Raw genomic sequence first — 20,138 nt, 5'->3', positions numbered from 1 at the left:
TCAGGCTGTGTATATAGACACATATATTGTCATAAAGTTTTCTATACACGGGCAGACTTCAAACTGTGGAGTAATTTCAAAATCTTACACATTTACAAATAAGTTGAAATGTTCACTTTTCCAGAAGCCAAGACACAAGGTAACACACTTAAGACAGATGTTGACACTTTTTGTGAGTTACAAGGTGACGAGGAAGAACTGGTAAAGATGTTCAAGGAACATATCAGAAATCTAGTCTGTAATAGCACAAAGCCTGATGCGTTCAACTTCAGACTTCAGCTGTGGAAGGCAATGCAGGGATTTGCCGACAAATGTGAAGCAAAATCCCGGGAACTAGTTCCTCTGCTGATGAGATTTCTACAGTAAGTTGCATTGTTATTGGTCAGTTTCATAGGTACAGTTCTCATTTGTGAAATTATAAAGAATTACAATTACATAAAACTCATTATTGAGGAAATGTATTTCCAGAAATTCTCCATCTGCATTATTAGATTTTTTATGAGCATTTTTTTAACATCTTTTTAGGGTTCCATGTTGGATGAGAATCGATGTCCCTGAGCATTACTCATTATTTTTACAATGTAAATACAGACTTCTTGTTCCAATTCAGAAGAGTGTTCAAGAGTTCCTTGTTTTTGCAGAGAAACTTACATGAGAGTTTGATGTTCTAACTCAAGAGTTCTGTACAAGAGTTTGTTGTTTTAGCGGAGATAGATGTACAAAAGTTTGATGTTTGCATTCAGAATTGTGCACAAGGGTTTGTTGTTTTAGTTGAGAAAGATATATGAAGGTCTTTTTGTTCTTTGACAGGAATGAGTATTACCCAGCAGATTTGAGTGCAGCTCCAACTCAAGACGTCACATTGCCGGAAAGTCAGGCGAAGACAACAACTGATACAGATGTTGACCAGGAAGATTTTGTGTCTCAGAAAGAGAAAAAAGGCGGGGGAAAGAAGAGAGCACAAAAGTAAGTCACCTATAAGTTTGTGTTGTGGAACAGGCTATTCATGCAGGTTATCTTGTCTAGGCCATGAGCAGTATTTCACATGATGTTTGTTATTCTTATTACTGATATGAATCGGCAAAAAAAAAAAAGTAAAATATTCCTCACTAGAATTTTGTCTGTAGCACTTTCCATATGTGGATTCTTGCTTAAGTGCATTCCACTTAACATCTTCAAATGTTGTCTGATTTTGAGTGCATTGCGTGCAGGCTCATGTTTTTGAGCTCTGAGATCAAGGTCGAAAACCAGCTTGATTCAATTTGAACTAGATTGGGGTTAAGAAACCAACCTATCCATGCATATTTTCCTTGTATAAGGGATATATATATTTGTGCAGCCTTTGTCTCCGTGTGGAGCCTTTGTCTACCTGATTCTAAAGCTGTGCTTTAGGTCTGCTACCCAGGAACTAATTTGTCAGGAGATGCATCCTTGACTCGATGAGGTATTAAAGCGGCTTGAGTATAGGTAGAAACATTCCCCCAACAGTGGTTTAGAAGTATGCTGTTGTCTTGAATTAATGTTCACTCTAATTGTACATTTATGTGAAACATGTTACATTTCAGAGCCCTTGTTGTCCACTTGGAAGTGTTTGCTAAATTTATTAATCCTAAGTCTGTGTACATGGAAGAGGAACTACGGCACCTGTATTATCAGGTAAGTGTATACTGTTTCAGGGTGTGTGATTGATAAAGCATGTTGGAGTACCTTAACGTCTCTGGCTTCAGGATTTGAGTTTGTCAGGTACCAGTAGTTGGCATGTTTTCTACACAAGTGAGGGCGTCAGTGGCCCAGTGGTTAGGTAGCCAGCGCAGAGCAATGATCCAGGAACCTCTTACCCATGCAGTTATTGTTAAATCAGGGTAGCTTCCTCTTCATTCGTTAAAAGGTTTTACAGCAACCTGCAAATGGTAGTGGGTTTTCCTCAAATAACTAAATAAATTTCCTTCACAAGTCGTATAACTGATATATACAAAAAAATTTATAGAATAAGTACACAAAACACCATACAAGATACATTGAATACCATTAACATTTTTCAGGTGAAATGTCCCATATGGTGCGAAGTGTTCACTGGATTATCATTTTCACCTTTTACAATTATTTCATATTTTGACACTATCAAAATTTTGTGTATTTGAATAAGCTAAGCTATAAATTATTTTTTTTTTACATGTTACACAGACCTGTATATAGCATGACTGAGCTCAGATTAGAATGTCATGAAACAAAATGTTTCTCTTTCACCATCATAAGTACGAAATAACAAAAAAGTAACAACACGATGTCACTTTTATCACGAAAGAAAGTGCTCTTATGTCAACTATGTGTAACTCATAAATTGCTCTGTCTGCTTGTAGCTGGCAGGGTATTGATGTTTTAAACATGAGGTAGTTTGTATTTATATTATTGTGATTTTTCCTTTATAGAAAGGACATTTCCACATCAGTCTATCTTATGGCCTTAAAAAAAATTAGGGTGAAATAGTTGAAAAGGAATCAAGTTGCTGTAGGAAAATCATTTCGTTTATTTATTTGTTTGATGTTTTATGCCGTACTCAAGAATATTTCACTTATATGACAGCGTTATCGTGGGCGGAAACTGGGCAGAGCCCAGGGGAAACCCACAACCACCTGCAGGTGGCTGGCAGACCTTCACACGTACAGCCAAAGAGGAAGCCAGCATGAGCTGGACTTGAATTCACAGCGACCGCATTGGTGAAAGGCTTCTGGGTCATTACGCTGCGCTTGCGCGCTAACAAACTGAACCACGAAGTCCCCTGAAAATCATTTTGATGATTTGACTATTTTTCAGTTGCTGTTACATCAAGAGGAAGAGATTCAAAAAGTAGCCTTCAGTTGTTTGCTGACTTACAGATGGAAGTACCTAATGCCATACAAGTTAGTCAGATTTTTTTGTTTTTTTACTTCATATCATTCTTCTGTTATTCCATTTATAGATTAATACCGTACTGTATTATGTTAATGTAAAAGTTTGAGCTAAAGTGGCCAGTGGTAAAAAGTTGTAAACAGATAATCTCACATAATGCGATGACCTGCATGTGTATAGCTGCTTTGATGGCGGAGCTTTGTAGCTTTCCTTCTGAAAGTAAAAGCACCTGTTCTCTCGTTCCCTAGTTTACTCAGTGTGTGATGGATTGTTTTGTTTTTTTTTATCATCAGGGAGAATTTTGAGCGGCTGATGGATGAGGAAACGTTTCGTGAAGAGTTGGTGCTGTTCAGTCTGGATGAACAGTCCAGTCCTATAGACCAGGGACACAGGCCTCAGCTGCTGCCTATTCTCTTCAGGTAAGGTTGTGAATTTAAGGCCTTTGGGGGTATAAAACAACGTGAATGTATGTATTTAATACACCTATTTTTTTTCCATCAAGGTCCTGATTATTGCTTAAGAAAAACTAAAAAAATAATAATGCAGTGTTTGCTAATTATTTCTTTTGTAATATGGTGTAAATGAAAAATGAATTTTCACATTCAGTGCATAATTTGACTTCCAATAAATATGTTCAGCTATGTGATACATAATATTGACAGTAATATGATTCAAATTTATTATTCAGTAAATAATTTTACATTTGAGAGATGCTTTTATACATTAGTATTAATGCAGAATATAATTTTACCCAAACATTTGTCCATGTTGGCTGTAATAATGCTGGTGTGAATCCAATCTTTTCTCTCCTGGAGTTGATAGATATACACAGTTTTATGATTTGACGAATCTACCCTTTCCATGTTTTTTCAGACTCCTCTATGGTAAAATGATGGGTAAAGCTGGCAGTGGATCAGTTGGTAAAGGAAACAGTAATCTTCGTCGTTCACTTATCTTCCGTTTTCTGGCAGGTTGTCGTCAAGATGAGCTGAAGGTCTTTCTGGACCTTGTGTTTGAACCCAGCAAACATTTCATTTCAGGTAAGGATAAACATATGCTTTTTGGTTTTGCCCCTATTATTTATCACATTGTATTACTCACTTAATAAAGGCAGGGTTCGCACAGGTCCTTGAAAACCTTGAAAGTACTTGAATTTTATTTTGGTAATTCAAGGACTGGAAAGTGCTTGAATTTGACCACATTTATTTGGAGATCCTTGAAAGTACTTGATTTTGTTTGTGTCACATGAAGAAAGTTATTCGGTGGTAAGAATCTGTGAATTAAGTGGCAATGGGCATGCACCTAAAGCTTACATCGCCACCTTTTGGTTTGGCGGTAAGAACTTACGATGTAGTCATTGAGAGTGATTTGGTGCGTGAGAAAAAAGTATTAGAGCGACGCCAGCAGTGTCAGTTAGGCATACTGCCGATTGCGTTTCCGAAGCATAGATGTCTTCAGTATGGGCAAGTCCGCCCTGGACTACTCGTGACTGACAGTGGTGCTGTTTACAAACACATGCGTTCTGCGGAAATATTTTTAGCTTCGCTTTTTATTCTGACGGAGAGTGGAAAATTTATAAGAATCAATGATGGGTTGTCTGATTATCAGTGATGTCTGCACCGACTGAAGGTTATGGCACCAACACAAGGCTGTGTACCGGTCAAATGCTACGGCATGGCTGTACCACACTTATGAAATGACCTAAAAAAGTATTCAAGCTGCGTCGCCTTCAGGCATGCAAACACTGTAAAGGATGCTTTTTTTCAGAAGAATATTTATTTATTTGACTGCTGTTTTACGCCGTACTCAAGAATATTTCACTTATATGATGGTGGCCAGCATTATGGTGAGAGGGAACTAGGTAGAGACCAGGGGAAACCCACGACCATCTACAGGTTGCTGGCAGACCTTCAAACACACAGTACCATGCTCAAGAATTTGCAGTTAAGCTCAAATGGCAATGAGTTTTGCAGATGGAGGAAACTTGACTGCCCAGATTAAATCAACAAACTTCAGCAATTAACTGATCATTTTTGTCACGTTTGCCACTCAGATTGTTACCTTTGCAGAGCAAGCTGAACTTGTATGCTTTGTTGGTGGAAGAGAAGATATCTTAATGACCTTCATCTAAAGACCACCTGAAAGGCCTAAGAAGCTTTATCGACTTCTTAGTCTCATTGTCTTGATTACAGTGGAGGCGGTAAAGACGGTAAATTTTGGAATGTGAAAATATGTGAAGAGTAAGAAAATTTTAAATTTTTTTTACAGTTTTTTTGTTGTTTTATAGTCCAGATGAATTTTCTTTCCAGATGATCCGGTAAAAAAGCTGTCGGAAATCCAGGACAGTCTAGACTTGACAAAGTTAATACCTCTGAAGAAAATTCAAGGGTAGGTTGTTCTTTGAAGGTAAAAACAGCAAGACCTTTATACAGCTCCTCAAGTTCCAGCAGAAACAGAACTGTTCTATAGCATGTACAGATGTATTTGTGATGTAGTAAAGTAATACTTATTATCTTGATCCTTTTCTTGTAACCTTTCCTTTACACTGCAAATGCTGTGGAAGTGCAGTGATCTTAAAGAATGAACATATCATAAAACTTGTACATTTTTCCACACTCTGTGCTGGGAAGTTCCCTCTTGTATTGGAAGGGGTTGGGGAGTGTGTATCTTCTAACCTGATCAGGATTTAATCAAAAGTTCACTACATGTGGGCATAGGATGATTATTTTGAAATTAGGCAGCAGCAGAATAATTCTGATATGAGATACATATCCAGCTAAAAGCTATGTTTTGAAGAGAACTTGTTGGCCAAAGCTTGCCTATATTTAATAAAGAAAAGTAATCTTATAAGTGTATTTATGAAAAAATTAATATTTGTAAGTCAACTGATTATGTTGTTTTTAGTAACTGGGAGTCAAATGGTGTTTGGTGTCCAATGTTTGTTTTTGTTTCTTCTTTCACAAGGATTTTAAACACCATAGATATACTATGCAAGAAACTGGGGCACCTGTTGGAGGGCTATCTCCCCTGCCTGCTGCAGATTCTCCTGGGCCTGTCTCAAGTGTGTGCTGTGTGTTTGACAGTGAGGGAGAAAATCAGGCCAGGAGCTGTTAACCTACTGAAGATGCTGAGACAACTCACCACTGGTCAAATCACACAGGTAAGTAAACTGACCGGCTGAGTGTTTGACTGATTTAATTGCGTGATGCACCCAAATGCTTAGAAACCGAATCCGCCACAGTCGCCTTTTCAGAAAAAAAGAAAATTTTTTTTTCTTTCATTCAGCTGCACATTTTCGGGAGCCAAGGATGTGTGTAAACCAAATTCAACCAAGACTTGATAAAACGGAAGTAGCTGTTCACATTTGTTGTATTGTGAGATGTTCAGTGAAAACATACTTAGGCAGTGCCAGCTGGGTGATGACTATTTATAAACATTATATATTTTTGTTTCTTTTCAGTTCTTTCATGAATTTGAAAGTTACAAGTTCTCAAGTAAAGATGTGGATGCTGTTTTCACAGTGGCAGTCTGGCCTCAGGTAAGATACAAAATCATCTGCTTTCCTCCATTCATAAAATGAACCACCATCATAGTAGTCCAAAATTTTGAAATATGCTATTAATAAACAGTGTAGTAAGAATGATTAAAAAAAAATGGTTAATTTTCAGCTGGAAAAGTTACCCTTTGAAGGTGTATACCACCCAACACCATTGATGAAACTCTTCCTAGCTTGGTCCAGACATCCAAGGTAAGTTTCACATTTATATGTGTTTTTTTTGGTGGTTTTCAGAAGGTTTATATGTCTTAAGGTAAATGCCCTATAGTTTTGTTCTAAGATTGACCTCCGACGATTTCTTTTTTTCTGCTTGTAGATGGATGTTAAAGAGTTACAGAATCGACGCTGATTGGCTGAGTTTCCTGGGTTTAAATCCTGCAACCTTGGTGACCATTAAATAAATGGACCATACCTAAAATTCAGTTTAGGCAAGGCATAGCCTAGACTTGCCTATCTCTCACCAGCCAATCAGAATCGATTCTTTTTCCCTTTAATACACTCAGTGATTGTATTTCCTATATTCTGATCCACATCGTCATTATAGGAATCTCTCCTTACATGTTTCTGACTGACAAAATTTAGCCTGGGCGTTCGTTTCTTTTCAGGTATATTTGTCTACTAGGAAAATGTCAAAGGTCTGACCCATCATGTAGCCCTCTGCCATTTGTGTACGCATTGTTGCTGTCCAAGACCATTCATCATTCTGTCGTCAGTGTAATCATCGAGATAACTGACAACCTTCTGAGCATGCCCAACTTTGAGCCTACAGCTGATAATACTGCCATCCAAGTGGAGCCCTGTGTGAGACCTGATTGTGGCATGTCAGGTAGGAGAAGTAGTTTTATCTCAGAAATATGTCTTTCTTTCAGTGAAATGGTTGTAACACGTGGTAAGGTTTTTGCTCTACTATGTAGCCAGTCCCAGCTATGTGGCCTAAAGTCTATTTATGAAACCACTAGTCACTGAGGAAAGAGACAGTACGTAGGAAAGTTTCCAAGTGTTTGGAGATGCTTCAGCCAGAGATCTTCTTGATATTTCTGCACCCATGTGCCTGGTGGCTCTCTTGCACTTTAACTTTTGCTGAGTGTAGAATATATCCCCAACCAAATAAACTAGCCAGAACTTACTGCTTCTTGTTGCTGTAAATAGAACTTGAAACAGCAAAAACTTAAATGAAGAACGAGTAATTTGAACACATTTTTCTTGGATTGGTATTGATCGTTGTGACTTCTTGATGTTTGTCATATGCAGAAACTCTTGGCACACAGCTGCTACTTCCACACATTCCTGCTCTGCTACAACACATAGAGGGCGCTGTTAAACAACTGGCATTGGAACAGAACAAAAAGTTCGGTCAGATCACCGAGTTGAGGATACTGTCCAGGTAAGCAGCCAGTAACACAGTTGTGTCCGGTATGATTGATACCAGAATTTGGTTGTATGAGATGCAAAGCAACTGGAGAATGTCATGGTACTTATTTTTGTAAAAATTTTCTTTATCATATCGTTACTTTGCCATTTGAACGCTTAGTTTACATGATTGGTGGGCATAGATGACTTGTTCTTGAAAATTGTAGAACACCAATCAAATAAGTAAGATAAAGAAATGGTTGGTAGTAATTAATACTATAACCAGTACTAAACCTTATAACAGCAGTTATTAATTATCATATTAATCCAGGTAGTTTTATTCTAATTGATTAATTTGACATAAAACATGAATTCTTGTGACATGTTTTTCAGAGTGAGTAGTTTTGTGAAGGATGAGAAGCAGTGCGTTTCTTTAATCCACCTTCTCCTGCCATTCTTGGGGAAATTGTCGTCTAAATCTCAGGTAAAAACAGTCGGTTTGACCTCTGCCGATTGTTCTATTTTGATATATCGTAACAACAGCATTATTTCTTTTTTGAAGAAAATCACAATCTATTCTTAATAAAATGTGTCCTACCCAGATATGTAATTTCAAGACTCTTGCGGTTCACTTATTGTTGTTTTTTAAGTTCATGTGAACCATATGATTCTGTAGCTTAACTCCTGATAATGTACATTGTTATATCTCACTGATTTTACGCTAAGTTTGTGATCTCCACATATTTAGGGGTCTCCGTGGCCGAGGTGATTAGCGTTCCATAACAGCACAATGACTCAGGAGCCTCAAACCAATGCGGTTGCTGTGAGTTCAAGTTCAGCTCATGCTCGCTCCCTGTACAGTCATATGTGGGAAGATCTGTCAGCAGCCTGTGGATGGACGTGGGTTTCCCCCAGGCTCTGCCTGGTTTCCTCCCACCATAATACTGGCCGCTGTTGTATAAGTGTAATATTCCTAAGTACGGCGTAAAACAGGAATCAAATAAATAATGATGGTAGCTGCCATCGTAAAAGTGAAATATACTTGAGTGAGGTATAAAACTCCAATCAGATAAATAAATAAGTACACATGTTTGTGTATTTATTTTAGTGCCTTTAGTATTTCTATAAAGATTTTGAATTATCTGTATATTTTACCTAGGACATGGAAGCTGACATTTTGCGAAGTATTCTGAACCTGATCAAGTCAGTGAAGGATCCTTCACAGTTTTACAGGTAATCTCACGCACTGAGGGTCTAACATTGAATATTTTTAGATTAAAGTATAAAATTTTAAGTAATATACCTGTGTGTACATGAACTTTTAAAATTTTGTGTGAGATGTTTTTATGAATGATGTGGAACAATGCAAAATTGTCACCTACTTATCAATTGGAAAAATGATGTTTTGAATTTAAGATCTCTTTTGCAGATTTAGAATGTGTGAGGCTTTTGATAATTTACTTGTATTGTTTTTTTTTTCAGACCAATCTCAAGATTGTTCTCCACTATTGAACCAAGATTATCTCGCCAACTTCTCTCTGATATATTAATGGTGAGGTTCAAGAGTTTTTTCCTGTGTTCTGTAGAAGATACATGTATAAATAAAGAAACCAGTTTTTGTTTCATTCTTTTGCTTTTTTTTAATGAACAAATATTTGACAATTTAGCCCAAAGTAAATATTTACATAATACATATAACTGTGAAAAGATATAACAAGGTATATTGATGTGACTTTTTTATTACCATCTGTTAGTACTTGTGAAAGGTAATCATTTAAAAATATTGGATACTTTATATTTTTGATGTGTAAACACTTTTTATTTTGCTTGGCAGGTTTTAGGAGAGAAAGTCCCATCTTTATCTAATGTAGCTGAATTGGTGACCCAGGTGAGTTGAAAACTTTGGCTGATTAACTATGACCATTTCACTGTACCAGTTACCGCCTGTTCTGCAGTGGAATTGTACATGCTGATATCCATTCTCCTGATGTTCTTACCATTTTTAAGATCCTGGTGATGTGAAACAGACATCGGTCTGGTCTTTCAGTCAATATACACAAGTTCTGAAAAGTGAATGTTTTAGTTACTGACCGTTTTTCATTGTAAATTTTACATTTTGATATCCAATCTTGTAATGTATTTACCCTATTTAAGATTATGATGATGAGAAACAGACATCCACCGAGCCTTGCAGTCAATATACATTCTTTTGCTCTTTTACAGTTTATTTTTTTAATATACACTGACAGTTTCTGTTTTTTTTTTCTTTTTTGTGGCATTTCAGTTGAACAGCTGGGATAAACGTCGGATGGAGGAGCCTGACTATAATATCCGCCTGAGCGCTTTCCAGACTATAAACACGACTGTCAAGGAAATGACAAAGATTGACACAGATTTTCTATTTCCCATTATTCACAACAGCTGTTTTTTCATCGTCAGGGTAATTCACTTTTCTCGAATGTGTATCTGTTGTGATGAGATTTGATTTCTTTTTAGTTCTGTTGCGCCGGTTACATATGTGTGACTGAGCTACTTTTCACATGTTAATGTGTTTGTATGAGTAATTACCATTTTGCGATTTCTTTGAAAATTTGGTTTTATCTTTGAATACTTGCACAAACAGTATCATTATTTGGTTATGTCCACAGTGTTTTTCTAGTCATCGAAATGAGAGTAGAATTCAGATTAAGGCGGTAAACGTTGAAATATTGTAAATGTTTGAACATGCTGATTATCTCCCCCTGTTTGCAGGTGGATGATCTATCTCTGAGGGACAATGCCACACATTGTATGGTTACCATGGTGAAGCAGGTGGCAGCACTAGAGGTGGATACTGAAACATTCCGTGATGTCATCACACAAGGTCTTCTGGTAGAGGTCAAAGCTGGAATTCGCCACAAGAAGGAGGTAAAAAGCCATGTGTTGCAGAAAATTGCAGAAATAAAGTTCATCAAATTGAATTCCATACTATTTGCTCATACTTGTTTTGATATTCATTTGTTGTTTAATGCTATACTCAAAAATCGTTCATTTATACATTACACTTTGGAGAGAGTTTTATGGATGGAGGAAGGTTGCCTGGGCAAAACAACCAACCTCGGCAAGTCGGTGACAAACTACGTACAGACTTGTGCACCATAATGGTGGGAGGCAAATTGTACTCAATGAATATGCAAGAAAATTAAAGTTGAATTCTTTTAACACAATGGGGTAGAGCATGTCCTGTCATACGTGGGAAGGTCTGACGGCATTCTGCGGATGGTTGTGTGTTTCCCTAGGGATCTGCCCGGTTTCCTTCCACCATAATGCTGGCCGCTGTTGTATAAGTGAAATATTCTTGAGTACAGTGTACAACACCAATCAAATATAACTAAAGAAAATACAGCATGTCGTGCGTACCAGACACATTTGACAAGCTGTTGTGACAAGTAGCGACTTGTGGATCAGACGTTACGCTTCATGTAGAGCATTGAAATGTCATTGGAGGGTCAGGGTTCAGAACATAGCAGTTGTATCGTATGAATTGGTTTATTCAGTTCATTGTTTCCCTTGCCTTACAGGCCGTTAGGCATGAGTTTGTGTCCCTCCTGGCTGTGTTAGTGAACTCATTCCCGACCTCGCCGTGCTTCTCAGACCTCACAGCGCTCACAGACAAGGACCCAGAGGCGGATTTCTTTGAGAACATCAGACACATCCAGGTACAGTCTTCATCTTTCAGTTCATCAGAGTTTTTGGATTATTCAGTAACACTCTCCTTGGATGATAAACCTTACATGACATACAGACTGTATACCATTATGAAACGAGTTAAGTTTCATAATGTTTTATAAAGTTTTTTTATAAAGTTTTATAATGTTTAATATCTTTTATTTGATAAACAATTTATCAATGACTCTGAAACATCAGGAACATCTTGAACGATATCAGAACAAGTTTTAGTGAAATGTAAAATTGAACGCAAATTTCATTTTCAACTTCACTTGCCCGCCATGTAAAATGGTTTTTTGTGTTATATATATGACCTAAAGTTGTATCAGAGTTAAATATTGACTAAAGAGAAAAAATTTCTCGGAATTCATGAAATGTTTTGGTGAATAGGTGAGAAGATACGTATTTGAAATAAAAATATTAGAGGTTAAGAGAACAAGCTAAATTCACAACCCCAAAATAGCCTTGTAATGTTTGTTTCGCATGACTTCATTCAGGCTCATAGAAGAGCTCGCGCCTTACGACGCCTCATCAAGCACCTCCAGGGCCACCCAATGAGCCTACACTTTATCAACACTTACTTCCTGCCGCTAACGTCCGTCTTCCTGTTGGATGAGTCGTACATCAAATTTAACAGTCTTCAGGATGCTGCGGTGGATGCCATGGCAACTCTTTGTCGCTGTTTAACCTGGAGACAGTACAGTGTTCAGCTGCGATATTATTTGGGATTATTACCCAAGAAGCTGCACATTCAGAAACTGTTGATACGGTAGGTGCTGACGGAAAGGGTGTTATAGTAATATTGTCTAATACCATGTATAATTTTGATACTTCTTTGATTGTGTGAAATATACATTGTAGGGGTGTACTGAATGGAACTTATCCCTGCGTCAGTTTGTCCATCCTTTCGTCTGACCTTCTGTCCATCTGTTCCAGTATGTCTTCATTCAGACTTTGTCCGCTTCAGGAGCGGTAGATCCAGGGTCAATCCTGGGTCGAGTCACACCTAAGACTGTAAAAGAGGAAGTTGTAACTTCCTCACTTGGCATTCAGCATGAAGGGGATAGTGCAACGACTGGTTGACCAGTGTCAGAGTAATGGCTCAGGCGGGGCTGTTTACTTGCCTTTGGTAAGGCATCTGAGTGAAGCAGCACGAGAAAGAAGAGCGGTGGAAATCCGACCTGCAACATTTTTATTTAGGTTCCTGCATTGCCTGTGTATTATCTCACATTTTCACATCCGTATGATACATGTACATTGTACCTCAATTGAAACTTGATGGATTGACCTCAGATTTGGTTTGTGAATCCATTGTCATGAAACTAGGTTTGTGATTGTATTTTATAAAAAGGTATTTACATTATTATAGTGCTCCTGCCAATAATTATATTTATTCTTTTCAGTGTGATAGTGGCAGTTCTGGATGCTTTCCACTTTGACTTGTCCAAAAGCACATATACAATCCGTAAAGTCCCAAAAGCCATTGAAAAAGAGGCAGTTGCTGATGGCGGTAAGTTATTATGCCTAGTACAGATAAAGCTCAGCAAGGGATTGCTTCATTTACGAAGTACGCAAGATCAAACAGTCTGTGACAAAAATTCAGATTTTTAAGTGAAATGAAAATAAAATTTAATATTCTCAAATAAAGTGATTTGAAGTTTGAGTCAACATTGCATATTACCATAAAGGTGCTTGCAGAGAACGGTTAGCAAACTTCAATTATTCAAATCTGAATGTCTTCGTCTGTATAATGTTCAGTCCAAAACACTTTTGTACTAGCCCTAGACATTTTTGTTTTTATGATGTGTTTTTTTTTTCTTTAACCTGAATTTGATTTACATGTACTTTATATAGCTTTGTTGAACTTTTAGTTGATGGAAATTTGCATTTATATGTTGAATTTTGTTCACTAACAGCCGAACTGGATATGAATGCTGACACTGGTGAGATTGTCGATGAACAAATTGATGTGGTGACAAACGGACAGATGGACACACAGTTAAATGAAAATGAAGGGCATAGGATATTCAATTTTAAAGAGAAAACAGTGTGTACTGAGGAAGTGGCAACAAAAATTCACTATTTGATTCTTCAAACCATTCTTCCCCAGCTTCACAAATGTCTGACGGAAAAGGTAATAAAACTGTCTTCAAAATGTGAATATAACTAGTAACATCTGCTCCCAAGCATCAAAAGTGTCATTTGTGAATATATACCAATAAAATAAATAAATATTAAAAAAAAATAAATATGTGAGTAAATGAGGAAATAACATTCTTAGGTATAGCATTAAATGCCAATCAAATGAATAAATAGATAAATAAATACTTAAGTAAATGGATAAATGCAATATTGTATGAATCAGTGGCAAAGTACAGTATAGCAAAGTTTGCCCTGTATACAATAGAAATATAACAGTATAAGCAATATTTGATACCTGTGTTTATTTGGGTTCTTATCCCATTAAGACACATTTTTTCTAAGGCTCAAATTAAGCCAAAAGCAGATAAAAGATGACTATGATTTAAGTTCTTGATGTCAGCATGTGCTTCTATGCTAACACAGGTGAAAAGTGATGGAGAACACAAACTGGCAAAGAAGAAGTATGCTGAGGATGATGAAGTCTTAAGAGTACCCATTGCTCTGGCCATGGTGAAATTGTTACAGAGTCTGCCTCAGGGGTCACTTCATCAGAACCTTCCCAGGTAAGTATGCTGAAGATGATGAAGTCTTAAGAGTACCCATTGCTTTGGCCATGGTGAAATTGTTACAGAGTCTGCCTCAGGGGTCACTTCATCAGAACCCTCCCAGGTAAGTATGCTGAAGATGATGAAGTCTTAAGAGTACCCATTGCTCTGGCCATGGTGAAATTGTTACAGAGTCTGCCTCAGGGGTCACTTCATCAAAACCTTCCCAGGTAAGTATGCTGAAGATGATGAAGTCTAAAGACTACCCATTGCTTTGGCCATGGTGAAATTGTTACAGAGTCTGCCTCAGGGGTCACTTCATCAAAACCTTCCCAGGTAAGTTTGCTGAAGATGATGAAGTCTTAAGAGTACCCATTGCTTTGGCCATGGTGAAATTGTTACAGAGTCTGCCTCAGGGGTCACTTCATCAAAACCTTCCCAGGTAAGTATGCTGAAGATGATGAAGTCTTAAGAGTACCCATTGCTTTGGCCATGGTGAAATTGTTACAGAGTCTGCCTCAGGGGTCACTTCATCAAAACCTTCCCAGGTAAGTGTGCTGAAGATGATGAAGTTTTAAGAGTACCCATTGCTTTGGCCATGGTGAAATTGTTACAGAGTCTGCCTCAGGGGTCACTTCATCAGAACCTTCCCAGGTAAGTATGCTGAAGATGATGAAGTCTTAAGAGTACCCATTGCTTTGGCCATGGTGAAATTGTTACAGAGTCTGCCTCAGGGGTCACTTCATCAGAACCTTCCCAGGTAAGTATGCTGAAGATGATGAAGTCTTAAGAGTACCCATTGCTCTGGCCATGGTTAAATTGTTACAGAGTCTGCCTCAGGGGTCACTTCATCAGAACCTTCCCAGGTAAGTATGCTGAAGATGATGAAGTCTTAAGAGTACCCATTGCTTTGGCCATGGTGAAATTGTTACAGAGTCTGCCTCAGGGGTCACTTCATCAAAACCTTCCCAGGTAAGTGTGCTGAAGATGATGAAGTTTTAAGAGTACCCATTGCTTTGGCCATGGTGAAATTGTTACAGAGTCTGCCTCAGGGGTCACTTCATCAGAACCTTCCCAGGTAAGTATGCTGAAGATGATGAAGTCTTAAGAGTACCCATTGCTTTGGCCATGGTGAAATTGTTACAGAGTCTGCCTCAGGGGTCACTTCATCAAAACCTTCCCAGGTAAGTATGCTGAAGATGATGAAGTCTTAAGAGTACCCATTGCTCTGGCCATGGTGAAATTGTTACAGTCTGCCTCAGGGGTCACTTCATCAGAACCTTCCCAGGTAAGTATGCTGAAGATGATGAAGTCTTAAGAGTACCCATTGCTCTGGCCATTGTGAAATTGTTACAGAGGTCTGCCTCAGAGGTCACTTTATCAAAACTTTCCCAGGTACTCAGACTGAAATATTTGCCTCAACACAGTCAGTGTGCCTTGATCCATGAGATTACCTGCTCTAATGGCTGGTTTGACTGTAGGTCAAGCAGCGTGGCAGGTATCTGGTGCATGCAATGGTTTACCCTGGGGTTTCTAGTATGAGTGGAAAATTCTCGAGTGTGTCAAACACCAATCAAATAAATAATACTGCAAAGCTGAAAGTAGTTGAATGTTAATGATTTTTACCAGATTGGACTAAATTTAATCATTATAGTTTATTGCAACTTTGTCATTTTATTTTGTTACAAAGCGCTGTTAAAACTTTTTTTTTTTTTTTTTTTTTTAGGAACCTGTCTTTAGTGGATTCTTTTAACGTGAAATAAAATTCAAAAGTTACAGTACATGTAACTCTTGGTTTATGTGTAAATTTGTATGTCAAATCACATATTATCTTTTTTCCATTTTGATGTCCTTGTACCAATATTTTGTCAGCATTCTGATGAAAGTGTGCCACTTCTTAAAGTCAAGATCTAAAGATGTCCGTGAGATCTCCCGGGATACGCTTGTCAAGATGTCCATGTCATTAGGGGTACAATACTTCCCCTACATCCTCAAGGAAATGAGATCAACTCTGAAGAGAGGCTACCAGGTCAGATTTAGCTTTGAATCTGAACATTAATAATTTTCTTAAAATTTAATAACGTATGGAAACCTGTAAATGTTCTACGAAACAGAAAGCTGTATAACCTGTTGGTAATTGTGTCCTGCAGAACTAACGTATTACTTAGGGACCGTCCCCATAAATTGTTTGCATTTGTTAAGTTTTTTTTCCCCGAAAATCCCAACTCGATCTACATCGTTCATTTGCTCATTCGGTTTGAACGATTTAAGGGAATCAAACAAATCCCTGTATATCTCGGCCACTGCGTAGTGATACGTTTAAACATCGTTGTATAAACCGGCAATCGGTAAAGAGGCTTTCAGTGTGAGTCTACACAAGAAACAAATCCACAGAAACAAAGCAACAGTAGTGGTTCCACTCGTTAACCTTTTCAAAAGAAAGCTCAAGTTTAGCACTTAAATATTTTGACGATATTACCGAGTCTACGGATACGAAATATATAGGCCTAAATATGTGGTTGGACATATATGCCAGAAACTCGCACAGGCCTAGGCTGCACCACACAAGTACACATGTGTAGAGTCATGCCAGGTCCTGCAGGTTTCGTACCAGCTGATATGGAGTGCTGACAACTGTATTGTGAGATGGGTGTTTGTCCAAATCTGTGCTTGACATCTAATGAACGATATTTAAATCATTTAATGTGAACTGTACGTTATATCCAGCCTCGGGACTCCAAGTGTTATTGCCGGGCCATCATACAGATGTTGAAGATCCCTGCTGATCAATCCCTGCTTTCCGTTGATTAAATGTTTTAATTGTCATATATAACCAAGTGTCAGCATCTAGTCACACCAAGTCTTCTTGAAACAAAATGTGCATATTTCTTTATTTCACAGTAGGTAATCCTTCATTCACAAACATAAGCAGGTTTACTATTGGGCATACTGGTGATTACGGAAAGCTGCCTAAAAACCTACGAAGGCTAGCTACAAAGCTGTCAACAAGCTTTTGTCTGAATTCTCAAATAATATTTTAATACATGAATAATAATATTTTCTTTGTTTTGTGTTTATCTGATGATGATTTCTAAATTAAATACCTGTACCAGTTGTCGTTCAGTCTGATGTAATCCATATATACATTGTATAGTTTGTGTTGTTGAAATTGTTTTATAGGCAGAATTAATCTTTTTTCATTGTCAGAAGATGGTATGGAAATGAAACTTCTTAAATTCCCACAAATGAGATGATTTTTAAGTTTCATTTTAAGGCCTGTCCCTACAGTTCTGTCCTGTTGAACATGTATTTATGTGACTGGAAAGTTTTGACAGAACAGGAAAATCATAAAAATATCAGGATTGAACAAGTAAGATGGAAGATTTTAAGTTCTATTTTTTATTCCATTTTTGCATTTTTTAGTGTCACTAGCCCGTATAACATAAACTAAGACTGGTGTTGCCTTAGCTTTGGAAAGAGGTTGATCTTTTAACTGTAAAAACATCATTATTTATTTAGTTATCTTTGAAATATATTCCTATGTTGTTAGCTCCATGTCCTGTCCTACACTGTGCACACAATCCTGAGAAACCTGAGTAGCCAGCTCACCCCTGGGGCTCTTGACCCCTGTCTAACCAGCCTGCTGGAGGTAAGGACTAACATACAAGAAAACATGTGTTAACTGGGAAGAATGTCTTGGTCTTGAAGTCTTGCAGTCAGTACTCTCACATTTTATGCGTACCTGGTATCTTTAATATTATTAAAAAATCTGTTACACCGGAAATTAAAGTTCAAAGTCTATGTCCATATGGCAACAAGTTTTGAATTTTTTTTTTCTTTTTTTTTTGTGAAAGGCAGCAAAGACACAAAAACAAGTGAAAGCTGCACCTCTGTCTATGTGTACTGCCATTGTGTAAGTGAAATACTCTTGAGTACGGCATAAAACATCAAATCAAATAAATAAAATAAATAAATCTTTCCAGGTGGGCATATTGTTAACATATAATTAGATGTGGCATTTGTGGCAGCCATGAATGTCACTGGTTTGGTTGTGCCGACAGATTGCTTAATGCCCTTTTTTATAGCCTGGTCAAGTGCTGAAATCTATTGAAAGCTATGCAATCTCACCTCCAGGTATTGAAGAGCTCAGGGTACCACCACATGACTAGTTTGTGTACATGTACTTCAGCCAATCATGGCAGTGCCTGTATATCTATACTGTGTCTAGTAAACAGTTACATGCATATGAAAATTTATATAAAAGCATGATTATGACTAACTTCAAAATTCATATTTTTTTGTGGTGAGTCAGGATTGTTTTACAGATATGCGACTTTTTTTCTTACAGGTTTTTAATGAAGAAGTATTTGGTCAAGTGGCAGAAGAAAAGGATGTGGAGGGCATTGTGGGTAAACTCATGGAGGCAAAGAGCAGCAAAAGTTATGACTCGTATGAGCTGATTGGTCGATTAGTCGGCCAAAACTCTCTTACTCTGCTGATTCAACCCCTGAAACAGGTATGGAAATGATCTTTACACGTTATTTTCAAGATGCAAAGTTTTTCCCCAGTATGTGACCACCACCATTGTCCTTCATTCTTTTGAAGAATTTATTTTAGTCCCAGCTAATCCACTGATTTTTTTTTTTTTTTGATTTAAGATATTGGACACTTCACGGAATCACAAGACCTCTAAGAAAGCGCAGGACATTTTACAGAGGGTCAGTAAGGGGTTCCTAGAAAACCCTGGCCTCACAGAGGAGAATGTTCTGGTGTTCATACATGGTCTGACCAGTGAGACGCTTCCTGTACTGTTCTGTGACAAGCAGACGTAAGTTTATTGTAAAGACTTTCCTGTACTCTTATGATATGTACATAATTTCACTCACTCAGGGCCCCCATTCAGGATAGCCATTTTTGGCTTTACATTACCAAGTAAATTGGAACTGGAGATGCCCATAATTTTTCAACTTTGTGTCTGTTTGTATGACATTTAAATAGCGCATTAGAATGAAATAAAACTTCACCCAAATATGTTTCAGGTTGAATCTGAAATGTCTGAATTTGTGGTTATTTTTTCAGCAATGGGTGTATGATTGGAAACTGGTGGCGTTGTACATGTAATTGAGAACATTTTTGAGCTGGATCCCCTCTGAAGCAAGCTTGCTGGCTTTCTCACAACCGTTGTCTCTTAATGGAAGACAAAAACTCTTTCAAGGGATTTTCTTCATAACTCTTTAATCAGGTTATTGACTGGCTACTGTTGAGCATGTTTGGTGAGATGAGATATTTTTGTTTTGTATTTTAAGGATCACTTTAATAATAGTGTGACATTAGGATGTGATCAAATAAATAAAATAGCTCCTTGGGGCCTTTTCTGCAGGGATAAGAAGAAAGTCCTGGAAGAGCAGAAGCCTGGTGAACGACCACCCAGTTGTCTCCTCTTGACTACAGCTGCTCCTAGAGGGGGAGTCAAACCAAAAGGCAGCCAGAGGACCAATGTTCACATTCTGGTGGAATTTGGTTTGCAGGTATGATGTCATCATCTTCCATAGAGGTGCTTGTGGCTGTCATTACATCTTTCTAAAATTTGCAGTAACTTTTGTTCAGTACAATTTGATTAATTTGCATTTGAAATGGTTCATAATATTTTCTCTCATCACAGTTGGCCGAAACGTCCCCAATGATTCAAAACTTTAAATCTAGCCCCAGCTGATATGGCTGCGACTTTGTCAGGACCGTTGTTAGGTACTTAGCAGTTTAATCTGGGCTTTGCCCAGTTTCCAACATCTTCAAACCCTTTGTGGCCGTACAAATAAATTAAATGTCTGCGACAGGTGTACAGGAGGGAAAGTTGGAGTTGACCAGTTTCTGTTGTCGTCAGGATATGATGCATTTGAAGTGGAAATTTGCATAATTAATTAAAATAATGAATTTTTTATTACCTCACC

The 20,138-nt window shown here is 37.7% G+C and overlaps 1 protein-coding gene across 1 annotated transcript in view; it reads left to right on the top strand.

Moving 5' to 3' along the window:
- LOC135463542 (small subunit processome component 20 homolog) overlaps positions 1-20,138 on the top strand; it is a 48,709-nt gene that overhangs the window by 14,979 nt on the left and 13,592 nt on the right. The window contains exons 22-49 of the mRNA XM_064740805.1: positions 125-362; positions 811-966; positions 1,566-1,656; positions 2,815-2,900; positions 3,183-3,308; positions 3,763-3,929; positions 5,199-5,277; positions 5,854-6,049; positions 6,350-6,427; positions 6,558-6,637; positions 7,051-7,271; positions 7,697-7,829; positions 8,189-8,279; positions 8,955-9,028; positions 9,278-9,347; positions 9,630-9,683; positions 10,080-10,235; positions 10,547-10,702; positions 11,356-11,493; positions 12,001-12,272; positions 12,907-13,013; positions 13,420-13,637; positions 14,069-14,208; positions 16,063-16,219; positions 17,741-17,839; positions 18,539-18,706; positions 18,849-19,018; positions 19,571-19,718. Of these exons, the coding sequence (XP_064596875.1) occupies positions 125-362; positions 811-966; positions 1,566-1,656; positions 2,815-2,900; positions 3,183-3,308; positions 3,763-3,929; positions 5,199-5,277; positions 5,854-6,049; positions 6,350-6,427; positions 6,558-6,637; positions 7,051-7,271; positions 7,697-7,829; positions 8,189-8,279; positions 8,955-9,028; positions 9,278-9,347; positions 9,630-9,683; positions 10,080-10,235; positions 10,547-10,702; positions 11,356-11,493; positions 12,001-12,272; positions 12,907-13,013; positions 13,420-13,637; positions 14,069-14,208; positions 16,063-16,219; positions 17,741-17,839; positions 18,539-18,706; positions 18,849-19,018; positions 19,571-19,718 (3,869 nt within the window). The remainder of the gene's footprint in view (positions 1-124; positions 363-810; positions 967-1,565; positions 1,657-2,814; positions 2,901-3,182; positions 3,309-3,762; positions 3,930-5,198; positions 5,278-5,853; positions 6,050-6,349; positions 6,428-6,557; positions 6,638-7,050; positions 7,272-7,696; positions 7,830-8,188; positions 8,280-8,954; positions 9,029-9,277; positions 9,348-9,629; positions 9,684-10,079; positions 10,236-10,546; positions 10,703-11,355; positions 11,494-12,000; positions 12,273-12,906; positions 13,014-13,419; positions 13,638-14,068; positions 14,209-16,062; positions 16,220-17,740; positions 17,840-18,538; positions 18,707-18,848; positions 19,019-19,570; positions 19,719-20,138) is intronic.

The sequence above is a fragment of the Liolophura sinensis genome, chromosome 1, assembly GCF_032854445.1.
Source record: "Liolophura sinensis isolate JHLJ2023 chromosome 1, CUHK_Ljap_v2, whole genome shotgun sequence".
NCBI lineage: Eukaryota > Metazoa > Mollusca > Polyplacophora > Chitonida > Chitonidae > Liolophura > Liolophura sinensis.
The sequence above is the reverse complement of the archived record's forward strand: the minus strand, read 5'-3'. Positions and strand labels throughout refer to the sequence as shown.